This window comes from Castanea sativa, chromosome 6 (assembly GCF_040712315.1).
Source record: "Castanea sativa cultivar Marrone di Chiusa Pesio chromosome 6, ASM4071231v1".
NCBI classification, from domain to species: Eukaryota; Viridiplantae; Streptophyta; class Magnoliopsida; order Fagales; family Fagaceae; genus Castanea; species Castanea sativa.
Genome location: NC_134018.1, coordinates 4,425,023 through 4,446,575, shown reverse-complemented (window position 1 = coordinate 4,446,575; position 21,553 = coordinate 4,425,023). Strand labels below are relative to the sequence as shown.

Sequence of the window (21,553 nt, the reverse complement as noted above, 5' to 3'; positions counted from 1 at the left end):
TCCATGTGAAAATAAGTGAATAATATTATTTTTAATGGCATTTTTTTAATGGAATTGGACAGAAGATTTGAATTGAATAAATTTGAAATTTAGAAGGCTCAATTGAAAGAAAGTAAAGTTAGAAAATTGAAATGAATTTTAGTTAAACTTAGAAGGTACAATTTTCATTTTAGTCTTTTTTATTTATCAGACTACTAAAAATGTTTATGGGGAAGAAATTAATTGTGTTCATCATAGAACAAATTATTAGATTTTATGTAATATATTTTAATCATTGTCATTTTTTTTTTTATATATACTTGGATAGTTATCAAAAACATTTATGGAAAATTTTACATGAGACAATATTTCATCTTATATATGTTAGTACAGATTTCCATATTCATTGTCTTTTTTGTTTTTTAGTTGGGAAATTAGAGGAGGTTGTTTGGTTTAGGAAAAAAAATTTTATCACTCACTTTTCAAAATCCATAGACCCCACCTCAAGAAAATTTGTTTGGTTCAGTGTTTCTTCCCAATTTCCACAACTCATTAGTCATAACTCAAAAAATTGAGTTAGAGTTATGGAACTTGAGAACAATTTTTTGAAGTTTTAGGGCTCATTTGGTGTAAAAATAGTTCAGTTTTCATAACTCAGTTTTCAAAACTCATAACTCAAACCCAAAACTAATAATTCTTAACTCAAACCTCACATTCACTCAAAAACTGCAAAACACTTGTTTGGTTTAAAAACTCAATCACATATCTCATTCTAATAACTTAACTTTTTACCAAAACTGTGGACCCCACCCACTAAAAATCAATTCTCAATTTTTGAAAATACTTAAAAGTTGTTTCCAAATTCCATCACTCAAACTCAAATTTTTGAGTTTTGAGTGATGGAAACAAGTACTCAAAACCAAGCCAAACACACAATTTTTTGTGGAACCTACGCCTTTTAGAAACTCAGCGATGAAAACTGAGTGATATCACTCAAAATAAGTGTGATCCAAACAAGCTCTAGCCCTGTTTGGTTAATTTTTTTTCATCATTCATCACTTATCACTCCTCACTTAATTTTCGTCACTCATCACTCATCTCTCATCACTCATCACTCAAAAATACCCTAATTTCTTATAACTCTGTTTGGTGGCCTGTTTGGGTGGAATATCTTAGTGAGTTTTTCACTCCACAAGTGGAGCCCATATGTCAAATTGGGTCAGATTTTTTATAAAGTTCCAACCTCTTTTTTTTTTTTCCTTACTCACGTCTCTCTTTCTTTCTCCCCCACTTCTCTTTTTTCCCCTCCCAAACTCCTCTGCTTCTCCTTGATAAACATAAACTGATTCTTTATAAACAGTTCTTTTCCTAGGTTCATTTTCCATAGCTTAACCTAGAAAGTTTTTTTCACCAAAACTTTACACCACACCTACATAGCAAATCAAAACTAAAGCACACCTTCATCACAATGAACAAAAAAAAACCCAAAAAATTCACAATACTCAAACCCAAAAAAAAATTCACAAAACCAAAACCCATAGAAAATTCACAATACCCAAACCCACAATGGCTTTGATTAGATTTTGCTCACGTCCCACATCCATACCCACAACCACACCACAACCACGTCCACCACTAGATCGGTTACCCAAAGTCGCAAACAGAGAATGAGGCATGAGAGAGAGAGAGAGAGGGACAAACAGATGGTGAGAGAGAAATCCAAGAGAGAGAGAGAGCGATTGATCTTACTGTTGATGGCCAAAATCAATTTAAGCAAAAAAAATTAATGAAGAGAGAAGTGAGGAATAACATAGGCAAAGTGAAGAAGCTGCGTGAACTGGAGAAGAAAGAAAGAAAGAAAGACATCAAGCAGATTGTGTGATGGCTAAGCTCGGGAAACAGGGTTTAGAAGTATGAGGAGTGCTTGGATTTGGGAATGAAGAGTTTTCGTGGGTTGCATTTTAGCGTGAAGGAAACAACTATTGGTGGGGTGAGTGAAAAGGAGAGCCAGATCTTGGTTTTCTTTTGATAGAACTGACAAGGTTGATCGACGGAGCTTGGGTCTCATTGGAAACAAAAATCGGTGAACGAAGCTGTGTAAATCTTGGGCTGAAGGTGTTGATCAGCGGAAAGAAGGTGCTGATCGGCATAGAGAATGGAGCTTTGCTTCAGTTGTTGGCGTGCTATGGGTTTGCTGATTAAGCCTCCCTTTGATCAAGCCTTTCTTCAGTAAGCAACTTCCTCAGCTAGATGGGCTCTCTTTAGCTAGCCAAATGCTTTGGATGTAGCAAATTTTTGAGAGGAAGAGAAGTGAGAGGAGGAAGAAAGAAGTTTATGGAAGAGTAAAGGGAAAAAAAAAAAAAAAAAGAGAACTGAAGCAAAGGAGGAGGCTTGAAAATAAAAAAGCAAAGAAATAAAGAAGAAGAACTGACGCAGAAGAGCCAACGGTAATAAGTAGATGTGACAATACACTACCATTGGGGGCCACCAGTGCACCATAATTACACTTTTGCCACTGAGTTAATAAACTCATAACTTGAAAACAAGCTTTTCGTGTTTCCAAGTTTGTTAACTCAAAAGCCAAAAAACCCAGTTTTGTTAACTGAGTTAACATCTAGAAAATTCAGCCAAACAGACTTTAGTGATGTGGGGCCTATGGTTTTTGGGTTATGAGTTAACAAAACTCAGTTTTGTTAACTGAGTTTGGCAAAATCCAAACAAGGCCTTAGTGATTTTTGCACAAATGAGTGCTCATGGTTAGGAACGGAGTTAGGACTTAGAGTTAAGGAGGTGGCTTTGCTGTTAGCTATGTGTGACAATTCTAGCCTCCAACTTTGCTGCTTACTAACTACTAAGAGATTTTTTATTTTTTATTTATTATTTTTTGCTTTTAATGTGTGCATTGTTGCTAAGTAAGGAAAAAATTATTTTATTTAAAATTTTTTAAAGGGTTCGATTGTTTGTTTTGGGTAAAATTAGTTGATTGAACTTAATTGTTTTTAGCTTTACTATTGAGAATTTTTGTTATTGGGCTAATTTTTTTGGGCTTGTACCTATAAATTTATTTATGGCCTTTAGAAAGAGGAAAATGCTACAGTTACAAATTTTTTTTACAAATTATTGATGTGGTGAGTGGTTATTAGTAAGTAAAAAAGTGATGTAAGTGGTAGGTCTAAATACAAAATAATAAGAATTTACTACTTCAACCGTTTGTAAAAATATTGTAAAAACTTTTGTGACTATAACATTACTTTTAAATGAATCAATGATATTATTAAGGGGACAAAGTGTAATTTTATAGAACAAAATTATTAAAATTAGTAGCTATATATATACTTATATTTTTTATAAAAAAAAAAAATAGGGGGGTAATTGCCCCCAAATGCCCAATTCTAACTCTGTCCATGCTCATGGTAATGTATTAAAGCCCATTAGGTGTTGTCTTGACACTCAGAGTCCCATTTTTTAGGGAGGACACGGTTTAATATTTAATATTTATAATTATTTAATTTTAGTATTTTTATATAATTTTTGTTATTTTAGGTATAGGTGATTTATTTCTTTGTTTTAGACGATTTTAATGTTTTTTTTAGTCAAATTAAGGTTCTATATACTTTTGTAGCCGCCTTAGGGTTTGCCAAACGCAAAACGTGTTTCAGTATTTCTTTTTTTTCGGCTGCGCTGCTGGGATAAAACTGCAGTGCGCGCACTGTAAGGAGAGTGCATGCACTGTTTATGTACTTTTTCAAAATTTTTTATTAAAAGCGGGTTTACAATAAAAATGGCCTCATTGAGCTGAGCCTCTGCCGCTAGCAGATTAGTAGTATTAGAAGAGCACAAAAGAAAGAGAGCAAGGACGTTCCACATTCAAGCTATTATGCGGGGGAATTGGTTCACGTCATATCATTTCTTTAATAAAACAAGAAAGCAAAGAGAGGAAAGAAAGGAAAGAGAGGAAAGAGCGTTTTATGAGAATGGAAGCCTGTTACTTGAGCAGTTGATTGCCTCTTGCAATTGCAAGCCTATTCCCATCCGTACCTTCTCCGCTCAACAGCTCCTCCTAGCAACCAACAACTATTCTTCTGAACTTCTGAGAGGGCGTTGGGTCCATTGGTACAAGGGTTCTCTTGAAGGACGAATTGTTCTCATTAAGCGTTTTGATTATGCTTTGCCCAGTTTAGCCATCAATGATTTAGTGTTTTCAGCACAGATGAGTGGTCACAGCAATGTATTAAAGCCCATAGGGTGTTGTCTCCACACTCCATGTCCCATTTTAGTATATGAATTTGCCGCCAATGGTTTCCTTGCAGATCGAATTTTTGTCTTCCCTGTTACTAAACGACAGCATCAGCCGATGGTGTGGGAGAGAAGGTTAAAGATAGCAAGACAGATTGCTTATGCTCTTTCTTATCTCCATACTGCCTTCCCAAGACCTGTCATCCACATGTATATAGATATGTGCAGTATCTTATTAGATGAACATGATGTTCCCAAGTTGTCCAACTTTTTTTTTTCTGTATCAATTCCCAAAGGTGAAGCTGACGTGGAAGTTTATCGCGGCTTAGGGAAACCAATCAGGTTCATCACCCCCGAGCTTAAAGCAAAAGGCAAGGCAACTGAGAAAACTGATGTATTTAATTTTGGTAGGTTTCTTCTAGAACTTTTAATTGGAGAGGATGCTCGTAATATAACCCGATTGACAATTGATGAAGATTCTAGCTTAGTAGCATACATACATAACCGTGCTCAAGGTAGTTGCATAAACGAGATTGTGGATCCTGCAATCTTGGCTGAAGATGGGGAAGGAGGTGCTAGTTTAGAGCATCAATTACAAGCTGTGCTGGACCTTGCCTTGACATGTACAGAGGAAGATCCACAAACAAGGCCAACTATGGTTGATGTCACCAAACAACTCAGGCGGATTGAGAGGTTTGTTCCATGATTCATTATTTACTTGTGTTCATCCAATCATCTGTTATAGATAAACAGATTCACATTATTGCATATCCAAATGTTTTAGGCACAACAACAAACAAAATTTACTTGATTTTCAAACAAATGGCCATGGATGGAATTTAGAATGGTTAAAAAAAGCTAATTTGATGGAGAGCCATTTAATGACATTATGAAATCCCCATTGCTACTAAGAAGCGGGCCTAATAAACTGGTATGCATCTTAAGTAATAAAGGAGAATTCTCTATGAGATCAGCTAATGGTATTTCTCAATCACGCAGGTTCACAAAAACGGGTGAAGAGCTTGGGGGAAATTTGGAGAATTTAAAGCTTCTTGAGAGTGTTGAAGAGCATGCTTCTGCATCATTGAAAAGGAATGTTTCTAGTGATGAAATCCAAAAAGTGAAAGAAGTCTCTGAAAGGCCTCTTGAAGTTTAATTGTGATGCAACTGAATGATGACAGAGCTTGTATTGCAGTTTTAACATGTGATTGGGAAGGTAAATTAAAAGTTTGTTGGGTCATGAAAATTCTGTGGGTTTCACCAATAGCAGTAGTAGTTCAGGCTATTGTTTTTGGAGCATTTAGACTCTAAAGAGATGAAATTGCACTAAGATATCATTATGGCAGACCCTTTAGGTATGTATTGATGCTATAAGAATTGGAGTATAGGTCGTTATTGGCAAATGAGTTTGATAATTGTTCTTTTGTTTGAATAAAAGGAATGCAAAATAAGTAGTTCATGGTCTCAGTAACTGGCTATGTATAGTTGTTTGTTGAGGGAAAAAAAGACTTTTGTATTGTTTAGTTGGTTTGTAAATTTTCTTTTTCCAGAATATATATGAATTCTCAATTTAGTTTGGCAAACCTTTTTCTTTTTGCAAAATAGTCTTAAATTTGAATCATTCATGTGAATTTGGGTTGAAAATTCATTAAATAACTTATTGCTCCACAATTGATCTTCTAATTGGTATAATTGCACTTAACACCTTCCCTTTGAATGAGATAAATAATGTTGTCCTAAAAAGTATGAAACAAAAATGTCTTTATCCTAACAAACAGAGATGTGCTTAATCCTTCTCTACTTTTACTGCTCCAGTTCATTGTTATACTCTTAAATTCAAAAGGCACCTTCTGATGGAAATCTGCTGGAGAAATATAGTTGCATAGGGCTGCTTGAACTTTGTACAGTAGTGGAGAGATACATCAAAGAAAAAGCTCTAGGTCACACACTCACACTAACTCATACAATGTGCAAAAACTCTAATCCAATTGCCTTGGGTATCAATCTATGCTAAGACAGATATTTGGCATTGTAAAACATATCCAGAAGCCTTATCCCACAATCACAAAGGATAGTCACAATAGGACCAATACAGTTTGCCAAATAAGCAAGTGTTGGTGCAAACACTAGGCCCCTTGATGATGGAGGATTGATAATAGGTTTTATTTGATTTGAATTTGATTTGGTTTGAATTCTGATTTTATTTCTGAATTATATGTAATTGACTGGTTTGTTTCTTTCCTTCTTGATTCTAGCTTTGGAGGTCCTACTTCAAACTCCAAAAAAAAGGCAAAATATTGTGGTACGGTGAATTTGATAATAGATTTAGGTTGAAATTTTTCTCTAACTTGGTGGTGATTTCAAGCAGCCTTAAGTGGTGAAGCTCCAGGTTTGTTATTTTCTTTCTTTATAAATCCCTAGACAAGTTTACAAACCTTGTACTGCATCAAATATGGTAGCAGAGCAAAAGTTGATCCATGTACCGAAATTCACAACCCAAAATGACCACAACTGTATGCAGCTTCTGAAACAACCTCATCAAAGCATTCAAACACTACCCCCCTCCTCAGTCGATCATATCAATCCACATTAGGATCTCAACTAAAACACCATCTGCCAAGTCTGCGTCAAGTTGTATTGGTGCTTGCCTTGACATGTACTGAGGAAGATATAGAGAAAATGCTAACAATGATAGATGTTACCAAAGATTTGGGGCAGATTGAGAGGCTTGTTCCACGGTTGATTATTTCTCATTTGGTTCATCAAAGTACCTTGCCAACTAGAATAGCCTCTTATGTAAGCATTGAAAATTCAAATTTTACAATGAAATCAAGTTTCCAAAAATACAATTTCAATGAAAAATGAGTTTATACTGAAGTTGTGTTTTCAATTTAGTTTGGAAAACCTTATTCTCTTGATAAAATAGTCTTAAATTTTAATCATTCATGTGAATTTGGGTCGAAAATTCGTTAAATAACTTATTGCCTCACAATTGATCGTCTAACTGAAATAATTGTAGTTAACACCTTCCCTTTGAATGAGAAAAATACTGTTATCCTGAATAGTATGAAACAAAAATGTCATTATCCTTACAAACAGAGATGTACATAGTCCTTATCTAGTATTACTGCTCTAGTTCATTGTTATCCTCTTAAATTTAGAAGGCACCTTCTAAGGGAACTTTGCTGGAGAAATATAGCTGCATAGGGCTGCTTGAACATTGGTAGAAGTGGAGAGAAACAGCCAAGTTAAGAATCAAGGTCACACTAACTCATTTGATGCCCAGAAACTCTAATCCAATTACCTTGGGTATCAATCTACGCTGAGACAGATATTTGGCATTGTAATACATACATAGATGTCTCATCCCACTATCACAAAGGATAGTAACAAACAATAGCATGAACACACACACGCACACACAGACAAAAAGAGTTTTGTTGGTGTGGACACTAGGCCACAATAATGAGTTTTATTTTTGAATTATAACATGTGTGGGGTTATAACATATTCACATTGTTGCATATCCAAATGTTTTAGGCATGCCAATAGGTTGATTTCAAGTCTTCCAATTTCACAATGGCTCAGAAGTTACGAGATTAAAAGGCAGAACTGAGTTGATTTCAAAATGCTTTCTTGTTTATAATGGCTCAAAGGTTAGAGATTAGAAGGAAAAGCCAAGCAAGATAAGTAGTATTCATTTTTAATATCCTCCTATAGTGATGCTCTAAGAGTCATATTCATAGTAAAATGAACACACTACTCAAATTTTTCTGGCAAACTTATTTCCTCCTGACATTGCCGTAGACCATAATAACTGGTATTGGCATTAATTCATTCAACATCACTTGACAAAATGATTTCAATTATCCTTGTACACTGCTTTGAATACAATATGTATTGTACATATTGGTGTCCTGAATAGAATGAAACAAAAAATTGACATTATCTTAACAGAGATGTACAAAACTTTGTTAGAGAAATATAATCGCATAGGCCTACCCAAACTTTGGATGGAGGTAACAATAAACATCTAGGTCAAAGCTCTGGATCACACTAACTCATCTGATGTCCCAGAAGCTCTAATCTTGTAGCCTTGGGAGTCAATCCATGCTGAGACAGATATTGAGCACTGTAAAACATATTCAGATGACTTATCTCACTATCACAAATCATGGTTACAATAGAGTGACCAAGGCCAATGGATTGTGTCACTGAACATTTGATGGCTTGGGCACAATTCATGGCCAATGAACTTCCAAGAAAGAACTCATCATTCTTCAAAAGAAACCTGATAGAAGTTCAAGAAGCATAGCATTAAAACACACAGAAAGTATTTGTGTTCCAGCAAAGGAAAAGGGGTGAAAGAATGGATTTTTTGTTTTTTTTGGTTTTGTTTTGTCATCTAGAAATATTAATGGTGGACAAAAAAGGGAAAAAATCCACAGTACAGTAGAATCAACAAAATAGCAAACTGGTAGAATTGGCCTAATCTTTTTCCCATTGGTTTCATTTCTCATCCTATCAAGTATCAACAAAATATATCACTTTAGAAAACAAAGGCATGCACTTACCAAGATATTTCAACAGCTTCCAAATCTGTGCCTTTGAAAGCCCCGTCAAGTTTTGCTGTCATGAAATTCTGTGATAACCTATTTATTCCAAGTTCTTCTGTTATTGTGTCAAATGGATTCTTCATTCTTCGTCCTCTCTAGTGTGCATCGCCCCTCCTTGTAACCTTTTTGAATAAACCAAAACCGGGAGGATCTATCAAGAAGCACTTATTGTTTGGATCCTTTTCCTATTGAACACATGCTAAGGGATTCATTGACTAATTTAATATGAATGTTTAAATTAAAGGAGGGAAAATAAATGACTTGGAGAATCATGGAAAGATCAGCCACTGTCTGACTTGTGCCTGCAGCTGCGACAAATGCATCTAAACTACCACGTCTGCCAAATCTCAGGCCCTGTACCCTCATTGTGTGCTCAGAAGTTCGATAGATTTTCAAAATGATCAGCAAAGAAGCGAACTTTACAATTATGTGGTAGAGCCAAACTTTGTTTCTCTTCACCAGTTGTGTAATCAATGGTTTGTTCCACAAGGTTTCCATTCATTTGGTCAGCTTCTCTATGCTTTGATGCTGCTTCATTCGCTTCCAGAGCCCTTCTCCGTGCAATATTCACAAAGTGGTCTGTGTTTGTAATTGAGACAGGTCTTACCCTTTCAACAATAGCTCCAAGGGATTCAAGTATTTGAGACTTGGACAAATTTGCAATGAGAAAAAAAATTAAGTAGGTTGTAGTTCAAAAAAGAGGGGCAAAGAAAGCTAAAGGGAAAAAAAGAGGCTATGTCATATTTGAGTAGTTAGACAGGCAGTCATTGATCTCCTACAACTTTCCTCACCAAGCCAACATATTTTGAAATCTAAAAGTTCTTCACAGTTCAGAGTCTTTAGACACCTACAATAATTGGATCCTACCTCTCAAAAACAGATGTGAAATACTGGCTACAATAATAATCCTAGAGATGATAAGAAGACAATTCTTGCTTTATCTTGCTTCAAGCCTTATCTAACAACTAAATTGCATATGGTGTAGTCGGTGTGGATATTCTTGTGCAAGAGGTTAAGCTAAAGAAATGGTTTAAGCATGTTGAACTGGAAGCAAGATATAATTATCATTTTCAAAATTTCAAGGAACTTTATATATTTCAAGAATCAAGTATACCCAAGTATTTCCTGCTGCTATCAAATTGTCCATGGTGCATATTTTCCCTCACTAGTCAATAACGTAAACGTTGAAGATCATTGCAGGAATAAGAGAAAGTCATTGGTCGCGGAACTCTGCTCATTGAAAACACATTCCAAATACACATTCCCAATAGTAGTATTATCAGAGATAATCACAAGGCATTTGCATCAATAGGGGCATGGGCAACTGTAGCAAGCACTCCCCTCAGTAACAACAACAACTCGAGCTGGGTTCCCTGATACCAAAGACAGCATAGAGCCACAAATTGAAATGCAAGCAAAATAAAATCAACCCTAATTATCAACAAACACAACATCCTATACTAAACATGAATTTCCAAACTTAGCATCACCTTCTTTACTATACAACAAGGCACTGGTTTCACTAGCTATTTGTTAATTTAGAGAGCCTTAATTCATATTTAGCATTATTCCATTATTCACAAAGCAAAGCACCACTTGAATTATTTTAGAGAGCAAAAAAACAAACTTAGCAAAGCACCACTTGAACTATGACTGATTCCATGCTGAATTGTGACAAAGTACAGATCATGAACCAGGAATTTACAATTTTTTTTCGCACTCCAAAGATATATCAAAGAATCCATTTCCAAATTTCAGAATGGTTTTTAGTGTGCAACAATCTTTATGAAATTACATCCATTGCTTATGAATCAAATGGATTGAAAACGAATCTCAAAACAATCAATCCATTGTCAACTATAAAAATTTTGAAGAAACTGCCCCAAGAATAATTTGCAGTTCAATTTCATGTCTGCCTTCGACACTAAGACGGAGAAAAATTAAATTCTGCTAAATAAGCCAAAGCCTCTTGAGTTACTGCTGCAAACTGTCCATAGATGCAACCTCTCCTTTGGACAATGTACCACAATCCTTACAATCATCAAGAAAGCCTAATAGCTTTAAATAGATTGAGTCATAGTTCACCAAATGAAGGGAACATGAAGCTCTGACCCTATCCGTTCCAGTTGAATCAAACACCCCATCTAGAGTACCAATACAACCAGGAAGAGCAACAACAAGCAGTACTATCAGAACAATTCCTCCTGTCCTCAAAAATAAAAATAAAAGACCTGCACTATTAAAAGCAATTCATGCAAGTGAGAAGTATCAAAATTTGGTGATATGGTAGCAACGATAGTATCACCTGCAAGTAAGGTAAGTTTCTAAAGGTAGATACGAATGAAAATTTGAGGCTGTCCATTCACCAGCTTCTTTTCCAATCTTAAATCCACCCACTGGTTTTCATGCTTGTAAAGCACCTTTAGTAGTTCCACCCATTAGCCCAGGACCAACCCCACTTCTTGAAGTGCAATTGACAAGATCCACAATCTGCTCCATGGACAGTGGAAGATCATAAGAAAAGGCTAAGCACAGTCAATGGGAAAAGTATGTTTCCAAAATGCAATTTGTGGTTGTGTTTCCAAGTCTCAGCATTCTTTATGCATGTGAAAACATACAGAAATTTACATGCATGTATGAAAGGCAAAGCAGGCAGGAAGCCATACATAAAGTCACATGCCTCTCTTCTCAACTCTACTGCTTGCAGATAATGACAATGACCAAGTCACATCCCTGAAGAATGCAAGTACACGAGTCCACGCCCAAGTTAGTGTAAGAGTTCATAACATTGTTCTCTCTCTTTTCTTTCCTGTCAAACAATAAAACCAAACTCCCTACTAAACCTTATTGCACATTCAACCAAATCGCAAAGCATTTCATAAATTCACAAATTTTCTTAGTGCGTGATATTCTTGGAACTACAATAAGAATTCTAAATCCTGGCATTAAAATCCATAAATTTCATAGTTCACTTTCAATTCTCTGCTCCGACCCCCACTCCCAAAAATTGATATTAAAAGTACAATTGGATAAGTTTGACAAGAAAGTAATAGGACCTAGATACCTAGGCATGAACTGAAGAATAATTAAAAAAAAAAAAATTAAGTTGTTCCTTTTAGATATATAAGAATGCTATTTGTTTCTACTTATCCAAACTGTTCATTTGCCATTTGTTTTGGTAGAAATCAAAAGCAGGTAATGTTATGCATTCACTTATGAGCTGAGAAGGCTTGTATGTGCAGCCTAACTCCCAGAACTTCGCAACAGGAAAATTAATTACTAGTAGTTGAATATCAATTAATTAATTATTTTTATTTTAAAATATAGCCCCACTGGTGTAATATGATTTTAATTTTAACGGTGAAAGGTGATAAAATAGTTTTAAAGTAGTTTTAGTATATTTAGGGTTTGCTTGGGATCCGTTTATTTTGCTGAAACTGAAAACTTTTTACCGTAAGTACTTTGTACATGAGAAGATGTCAATTCAGCTACAAGGCCTTTGGCTGATAGTTTATTATCAATTGTTATTATTTATTGTCAATGTAGGCTTGATTATTCTATTTTGTTAAGTTTATTGAACATTTTTATTTTTATATCATTGTTATTATCTATTTGTCATTGATATTAATATTATAAAGATATTTAAAATTAATTTAGTATAAAAAATATTTTATACATATAAATTTTCTTTTCTTTTCAAGGCAGCCGCAGGGGGTTCAATTTGAATCAGGCCTGAAATACATGTACAGCCGCCCCTGTGTTCATCCAATCATCTGTTATAGATAAACAGATTCACATTATTGCATAAATTCACAAACAGAATTTATTTGATTTTCAAACTAATGGCCATGGATGGAGTTTAGACTAGTTAAAAAGCTTATGAAATAATTACTCAAAGTAGTTGGCGAACCTTTTTCTCTTTACGAAATAGTCTTAATTCATTTGAATTTGGGTCAAAATCCATTAACTTATTACCCCACAATTGATCTTCAAGCTGGTATAATTGCAGTTAACTCATTTCCTTTGGATGAGAGTATTGTTGTCCCAAAAAGAATGAAATCAAATAGTTAATATTTAACAAACAGAGAAGTACTTAATCCTGCTCGTGTTACTGCACAAGCACATTGTAACTGAGGGAACTTTGCACAAGTAAGAGAGCACCACCATGGTGATAGAAAAAACAGCAGCAGCAGCGACAATAGCGCCTGTGATTCACACAGGCACCATTGTGGTGCTTTGAATTTTGAAGCCAAGGCCTCAGACCAAAATTCTTAAAGATTAGTATACCAGTTATTCTTTTTGCCGCATTCTATTTTGTCCAATAACCATATTGTTCATGGTTCATTTAAAAATAAATAAAATAAAATGTCAACCATATCCTGGTTCCAAAGTACCTGCAAAACATAACCAATCAAAAAGCAGCATAAGGTACCAAATCATGGTAATTTCTGGCTGCTCACTAATTAAAGAAAGCTATAGGTGAGAACTCATTTTTACTGGATCACAAAATTAACAGTAAAAGACAATTTCTTCACTTGTAATTAGATTCAGTCAACTGATTCCAAGGTGAAATATGAAAAACTACAGATCATGAACCAGAATTTCACTATAATTTTTCCCACTCCAAAGAGACATCAAAGCAACCATTTCCAAATTTCGGAATGCTTTTTGGCTTGCAAAATTCTTCGTGCCATTACATCTATACAGATCATGATCCAGGATTTCACAATAATTTTCCCCACTCCATATAGACATCAAAACATCCATTTTTCCAAATCTTGGAATGCTTTTTGGCTTGCAAAATTCTTCATGCCATTACATCTAAACAGATCATGAACCAGGATTTTGCAATAATTTTCACCACTCCAAAGAGACATCAAAGCATCCATTTCCAAATCTGGGAATGCTTTTTGGCATGCAAAATTATTCATGACATTACATCTATTGCACATAAATCAAATAGATTGAAAAGGAATCTCATAACGGCCAATCAATCGTCAACTGCAAAAATATAAAGAAACTGTTGCCCCACGAATACTTGCAGTTCTGTTTCACTTCTACATTTGTCACTAAGAGGTGGACTATTAAATTCTGCTAAAAAAGCCAAAGCCTCTGAGTTAATGTAGCATACCATCCATAGTGATACAATCTCTCCTTTAAGAAAAGTACCCCATTCCTCACAATCGTCAAGAAAGTCTTATTGCTTTGAATAGAATGAGTCATAGTTCATTAGAGTAACAGAACAGGTGATTATAAAAAATAAAAAAAAAAAAAAGGAAGGGAAAAGGAAGCTCTGACCCTATCAATTCTAGTTGAATTAATGCTAATATTTCAAACACCTCATCTAGAGTACCAATACCCCCAGGAAGAGCAACACCAGCAATTCTATCAGAACTACTGCTCCTAACTGCAGCATCCTCCAACCCATGCTACCTCAAAAAAAAAAAAAAAAAACGGGCACTACTGAAAAGCAATTCATGCAACTGAGAAGCATCAGGTGACAACAATAGATTATCTGCAAGAAAGATAAGTTTCTGAAGGTAGAAACAGATGAAAATTTGAGGCTGTCCCTTCACCAGCTTCTTTACCTATCTTTAATCCACCCACTGGTTTTGCCACTTATAAGGCACCTTTTGTAGCAGCATGCATTAGTCCAGGACCAACCCCACTCCTTGAAGTGCAATTCAAAGGTTTCGCAATCTGAAGACCATAAGAAAAAGCTAACCACAGTCAAAAGGAAAAGTATGTTTCCAAGATGCAATTGTGGTTTTGTGCTGCCAAGTCTCAGCATTCTTTATGCATTATTATCTCAGCATGTGAAAACATGATTTAGATACAGAAATTCACATTCATGTAAGCCAGGCAAAGGAGGCAGGAAGCAATCTATAAAGTCATGTACTTCTCTACTCAACTCTAGTGCTTGCAGGTAACGAGAATGACCAGGTCCCATCCTTGAAAAGCACAAATTCAAGACTCCTTGCCCAAGTCTGTGTATGAGTTCATAACATTTTTTTTTATATAATTAATTTTGTAACATTGTTCTATCTCTCTTCTGACCTTTCAACCAATAAAACCAAATTAGCTACTAAAAATTTTCGCACATTCAACAAAATTGCAAAGCATTTCATAAATTCACAAATCTTCTTAGTACTTGACACCCTTGGAACAACCAATAAGAACTTCTAAATCCTGGCATTAAGATTCATAAATTTCATAGTCCACTTTCAATTCTCTACTCTGCTTCCACTCCCAAAAATTGATATTAAAAGTAAAATTAGCCAAGTTTGAAACAGGGCTCAGATCTCTAAGCATGAACTGAAGAATATATTTTTTTAAAAAAATTACAGTTTTCCGTTTAGATATATAAGAGTGCTATTTGTTTTTACTTAGGCAAGCTGTTCATATGCCTTGCCTTTGAAAGAAAAAGAAGAGCTTGAAGGTTTATCAATGGTGGAAACAGAGAAAACCAGAGATGAAGAATTCCCTGAAGATTGAACTGAATTTTGTTCAAGCTCACTGAAATGAACACATAACCCTCACTCACTATTTATACAATACATAGCTCGTAACTACCTCTAGAAGATTCCTATCTAACAAACTCTAACAGAAAATACAGCTGTACATGATCAACAAAATATCTACAATCTGATATGGAAAATATCTGGAGCTTAAAGTCATGAAGAACAGAGCAATTCCAGAATTGTTTAGAGAAGAAAAGATGCGTCAAAACGATGTCGTCTGCGATCTTGAGTAAGTGAGTAAGACACGCTTGAGTAAAACGATGCCGTTTATCTTTTAATGAAACGTCGTCGTTTTAAGCAACTTTTAATCAATGTTACCGTTGCTCTTGTGACCGTTGGAACAGTGAGTCTTCTTGCTTCTTCTCTTGTTCATTAGTTCCACTTTCAGCCTGCCAATATAAATAACCAATCTTAACGTAGAAGTCATCCATGAAGAGATTGCAGCTCCATTTTTGGTAGAAATCAAAAGCAGGAAATGTGATGCATTCACTTATGAGCTGAGAAGGCTTGTATGTGCAGCCTAACTCCTAGAAATTGGCCACTGGCAAATAATTTGGAAAAGCATCCCTCTATTGAAATGCAAAAGAATTTCATCAACAAAGCCACTACATGTTTATGATTTCAACTTGCTTAAATTCAAGCTGCATCCCACAAGACCTTCTCATTCCTATGATCTCATAATACGTCTTTTATTCAAATTGTTCTTTTGGCAGCATACTGCAAAACAGGCATCCAAAATTCCGTAGTGGACAAATTAAAATTCTTCAAATCGCTTGAATGCTTTTCTGTTTTGTTAATCTTTTACATCCAACACCAGAATTGATGCTAAAATACCTACTTGTCACTAACATAGACATCCCCTTCACTTCAGGGAGCAACTACTAATTATGCTTCAAATTCTTTGTTATCTTGTTTGAGAAGAAGAAAATTTTCTGCCAGTACATGAAAGATTCAACATGGTTCACCAGATTCACTGATATTGTACAATAACCATGTCCTCTGTTTTTCTTTTTCGTTTTTATCTTTTTCTTTTAGAAAATTCTCAGTTCCTAGCATGACTAATACTCTGGTAATACACCCAATGCACACTCTTAAGTGATAATCCACCTCACTAACTTGGTTTTGCATCCATATGTATAAGAGTGTAATCCACCTCCATATGTAAAAACATTAACTTGATGACAGCCTGATAGTAAAATATTGATATTCACGACAGTTATGAACTCAGTTGTACATGGTCAAATATTATCATTTTCAACAATATCTTAGTTTTTAGTCCACAAAATCACTTATTTGATATATTAAAACATCATGAACTATAAAAATGCTCATTATGTAAGCTTTAGAGACCAATAGTGCTCAAGGCCAACTTCCATAGAGTAATCATCTCTTTAATAAAATTATGATTTTATCATCGCGCACCCTTGGTGTGGTGGTCACTTCACAAATATAAATGCTTGTGGGGTGTGGGGGATAAGGACCGAGATTTAAGTCTCTAAAAGGAAGCTTCATACACATATACACTTAGATTAGGCTAGAGTAGAAATTCTATCTTGTATAAAAAAAAAAATGATTTTAAGCATTTACTTATATAAAATTAAAAATTAAAAAGTTTTGTTTAGAGAAACAAGAATTATTTGAGCTTTTGCTTTTGTGAGAGAGAGAGAGAGTTCTTTGAGTGCATTTGGGATTTGATTTTTCTAAGTGTCATGAGGGTTGTCATTCTAATTTTTTAGTTAAACTTTTTCCTTGACACCACTTGTGAACATAGATCATCCACATAAATTTTGTGCCTCACATGTATTTGTTTTCCATTTTTTTTTTTAAATTTTACATAAATCCATTATATTTAGAGTGTGTTATGGACGTAACACCTTTTTTTTTTATAGTGTTTATCAAAAGATATGGTATTTGGTAATTTTTATGTTAAATTTGTTACAAAATGCTAAAAATCAGATTATTTTCAAAAAAATGTTGAGGCAAAAAAAAAACCAAAAGTTTGACGACAATACTTTTTGGTTTCTATATTTTGGTCATATTTATAATTTGGTCTTTAAGTTATAACTTTATTTTGATCTTTATATTTTTAAACTTGTTGTCCTTTTGGTCCCTATTATCATCTCATTTATAAAGAATGTCTAAGTAATAAATGGACTTGTTTACAAAAAATGCCTAAGAAATAAATGGAATGCACTACTAGTTTGAAATTACTTTTTTTTTTTTGAATGTCGTTTTTTTTTTTTTTTTTTAAGTGAGATGATCTCGGGATCAAAATATCAGTAATTTTAAAAATATAAGAACAAAAATGAAGTTATAAAAAATTGAGGATCAAATTAAAAACATGACCAAAATAGAGGACCATAAAATAAATAAATAAAAGGACTAATGTGAAAAGCAAAAGGTGCACTTTCCTTTTGAAATTCCCAAAAAAGAAAAAAGAAAAAAGAAAAAAGCAAATAGGGAATTCAGCTGCACTTGCACTTTACTTTCGATGAAACCTCCCTCCTGAAATGAAATGAATTTACAATAAAAATGCCCTCATTGTCATGTCATTCAGCTGAGCCTCCATCCCTCGCTAGCAGAAGAGCACAAACAAAAGAGAGCAAGGAAGGACGTTCCACATTCAAGCTATTATGCGCTGGAGTTGGTTCACCGATTTCTTTAATAAAAGAAAGCAAAGAGAGGAAAGAAAGCAAAGAGAGGAAAGAGCGTTTTATGAGAATGGAAGCCTGTTACTTGAGAAGCTGATTGCCTCTTGCAATGCCAAGCCTATTCCCATCCCTACCTTCTCCCCTCAACAGCTCCTCCTAGCCACCAACAACTATACTTCTGAACAGTTGGTAAAGTCTGTTTGGTACAAGGGTTCTCTTGAAGGACGAATTGTTTCAGAGAGGGAACCGTCAGCCAGCTCTCCTTCCCATGTGAAAGATGAAGGGCAGGATGAGGACGAGTCAGAGTATGATTCGAACGACAACTTAGATGGTATAGATCCACCGATCTAGTCCGTCATAGGCCCTGATGGTTTCAGAGAATTCGTCCTGCTCCCTTTGTGGATGGTGAGCTACTTCGTTTCCTCCATTAAGCCAGCACTTCAACACACTAAGGCAAAAGTACCAAATACCCGACACCATACCCATCTGTCTAGCCTTAAAGTCAGAAAGGTGTTACTACGACGGTTTTGAAGACGTCGGTGTTTACGAGCAGATGCTAAAAGCTGGCTTGCGCTTTCCTTTGAGTGCCTTACATCGTCGTCTTCTTCAATACTTGGGTTTGGCTGTCACTCAGATTTCACCAAATGCTTGGAGGGTTTTCCTGAGCGTCGAGGTTTTGTACGGTGTAATGTCTGAGGGGGCGAGACAGTTAACAGTGGAGGAGTTCTTACATTGTTGCCGTCCGTCTGCGATTACCAAGTTGAAGGGCATTTATAGCTTTGTGCCGAGGAGTCCGGTGCTTAGGCTAGTGTCTGAGACCCCAGACTCCAATCGTAACTGGAAGGGTTGATACTTCTTCCTACGGGGAGATAACTGGATGAGTTGTCCAGGTGATGATGAACACATGCCCGTAGATAAAACTTGGGGGATAATGCCCCCGTCCGGTATGAGCCCGTCTTATTCTTAACCATTCACCCCTTCTTTTTTATGGAATTATTCTTAGCCCTTTTTTTTTTTCCAGCGAGGGACCGTCCACCTATTACAACAGAGCAATTCGGCTTTTTAGAGAAAATCTTTCAAAAAACTAAGTTTTCGGAGAGGACTTGGATAAAGCTCGTCACCTTAGACACGCTGCACTGGTATTGTGACGGTCCAGAACCTACAGCTGCAGCTCGTCGATACGACACAGGAGTACGAAAACGTAAGTTTTTTAATCCTTTCATCGTTATTTTACTTATACTACTTTTAACCGTCTTTTTTTGCAGAAATGGATGATGCAAGGAGAATGGCCATTATCAAACAGCAGGCAGCTAAGAAAAAACAAGGAGGTGATCTTCCTCCCAAGACGGGTCCGTCTCTCCCGGCTACAAAGAGACCTTCCACTGAAAAGTGAGACCGTCATAGTAAAAAATAGAAGCCGGTGACGGGATTACCTACCGGTCAAGGGTCCGGCGTGGTAAGGTTGCCTCCCAAGCTGGGAATAGGCAAGGGCAAGGGTCTGATGACCAATCCTGACCCTGTCAGGGAAAAACTGCCCGTCCTACTTCGGGAAGATCCCCAGTATGCTCTCCGTCAAATCGGATCCATTATCATGGAGGAAGACTATGAGGATCTCGGGAACCATGCTACTGAAGCTATGGGGGAAACATGTTTGTTTAGCTTAACTCAAGTCGTTACCCGTCATATATTTGCTTCATCTTGTTCCTTAATACTTCGAACTTACTTATTGGTATTGGTGTTGGGGGTCCTTATGGCCAAAGGCTTGATGGACCGTTGTCTTGCCCAAGAGAGAGCTCTTGAGTGGGTTCGTGCAAAGGCGAAGGCGACGGTGGAGGTCTGGAAGAGTTAAAACTTTGGAGGATTCGTCATGAAGAAAAATTGAAAATGTCCGAGCAGCTTGTGAGAATTTGGAGAAAGAGGTAGAGTTGCTGAGGGAGACGGTAAAAGCTAACGAGGACAACATTCTTCAAGACAAAGTTGATGCTGTTAAGGAATATCGTGACTTCGACTCCCTTCTGGCCGAGCTTGGCTCCTCCTTTGGCTACGGTTTTGATGATTGTCTCCGTCAGGTGAAGGCGTCATTTTTGGATCTGAACCTGGCTCCAATTAGTATAGATGTCGAGGTCCAGACCCCTGCTTGCCCCGTCGATTCTGAAGGGACGGATGAGCTTTCAGCGAAGGTCCTGGAGACGACAAGGTCCCAAAGGTCGATGAAAAAGAATCCGTTGAAGTTGACACCCGCCAGCCATTACCAGAAGGTCCTGAGGCCAATGAGGATACCATCGTAGTTTAGGACTGATGTATATTTTGTTGTGAGCAAAAACAATTTATCCGGTTTCAACCATTGCCTTTTGTTAACTTTGTTTTGGTGATATGTATGGCTCTCTTTTTATAATCTTGTTGGTTTTTTATTTTTCATTGGGCAATCCGTTCATTATGTGGACTTAATATATTTTTATCTTTCTTTTGATGACCCGTCCACATGGAGGACTTGATGCATTTTCATCCTTTTTGGATGATCCGTCCACTGTGTGGACTTGACAAATTTTCATCCTTTTTGGATGATCCGTCCATTGTGTGGGCTTGATAATCTTTCACCTTTCTTGGATGACCCGTCCACTATGTGGACATGGTAGATTTTGAGCAAAACATATTCCATACGTTCCAAATAAAACTTCTCTTATTATAACGGATTGGTAGACTATATTGTTTATAGAAAATAATAATAATAAAAACTTTGGCTTTAGGAAGTAAAAATTATGACTATCTAAAAATAAACTGGAAATGAGGAGGTGAATGTTGCTGTTGTCTTTGTCCTTTGTCTACTAGTAGTATTTTTTTCAGGTGCTCCGTGTTCCATGGATGGCTCAGCTTTCTTCTGTCTAGTGTCTCTAAGTAGTACGTTCCCTTCCTATGCCATGAAATGATTCTGTATGGTCCTTCCTAGTTAGGACCCAGTTTCCCTTGGGTGGTATCCTGTGTAGCGTCGAGTACTTTTCTTAAGACCAAATCTCCCACCTAGAAATCCATGTGCCTAACCTTGGAGTTGTAATGCTTTGCCATCAGGTCTTGGTATCACGCTAATTTCTGTGCAGTTGCAGCCCTAACTTCGTCCACAAGGTCGAGTTGTAAACGCAAAGCTTCGTCATTCTTGCTCTTATCGTAGTTCTCCACACGGTAGCTTGTTAATCTTACCTCTGCCGGTATGAGAGCCTCACTACCATACGCCAATCGAAACGGTGTTTCTCCTGTCGGTATTCTTGCCGTTGTCTTGTACGTCCATAAAACACTTGGTAACTCGTCCAGCCATATGCCCTTTGCCCCCTCGAGCCGGGTCTTGATAATCTTAAGCAAGGACCGGTTCGTGACTTCAACCTGTCCATTGGCCTGAGGGTGAGCGGGTGACGAGTAGTGATTCTTGATCCCAAGCTGAGAACAAAAGTCTCTGAATGTGTCGTTGTCGAATTGTTTCCTGTTGTTCGAAACGAGCACCCTTAGAATTCCATACCTGCAAATAATACTTCTCCATACAAAACTATGGATATTCTTC

The 21,553-nt window shown here is 36.3% G+C and overlaps 1 protein-coding gene and 3 pseudogenes across 1 annotated transcript; 1 reads left to right on the top strand and 3 right to left on the bottom strand.

Moving 5' to 3' along the window:
• The first annotated feature begins 3,795 nt into the window (after window positions 1–3,795).
• LOC142638379 (serine/threonine-protein kinase ZRK1-like) lies at window positions 3,796–5,877 on the top strand. The gene is made up of 2 exons (XM_075812412.1): window positions 3,796–4,908; window positions 5,215–5,877. Exons 1-2 carry the CDS (start codon window positions 3,857–3,859, stop codon window positions 5,369–5,371), a joined length of 1,209 nt encoding a protein of 402 aa, XP_075668527.1. The 5' UTR covers window positions 3,796–3,856; the 3' UTR covers window positions 5,372–5,877.
• A 2,394-nt stretch (window positions 5,878–8,271) lies between these two features.
• Window positions 8,272–9,978, bottom strand: LOC142639310 (cysteine synthase 2-like; annotated as a pseudogene).
• A 777-nt stretch (window positions 9,979–10,755) lies between these two features.
• Window positions 10,756–13,598, bottom strand: LOC142639309 (uncharacterized; annotated as a pseudogene).
• A 223-nt stretch (window positions 13,599–13,821) lies between these two features.
• LOC142639308 (uncharacterized) lies at window positions 13,822–15,783 on the bottom strand (annotated as a pseudogene).
• Between the last annotated feature and the right edge of the window lie 5,770 nt (window positions 15,784–21,553).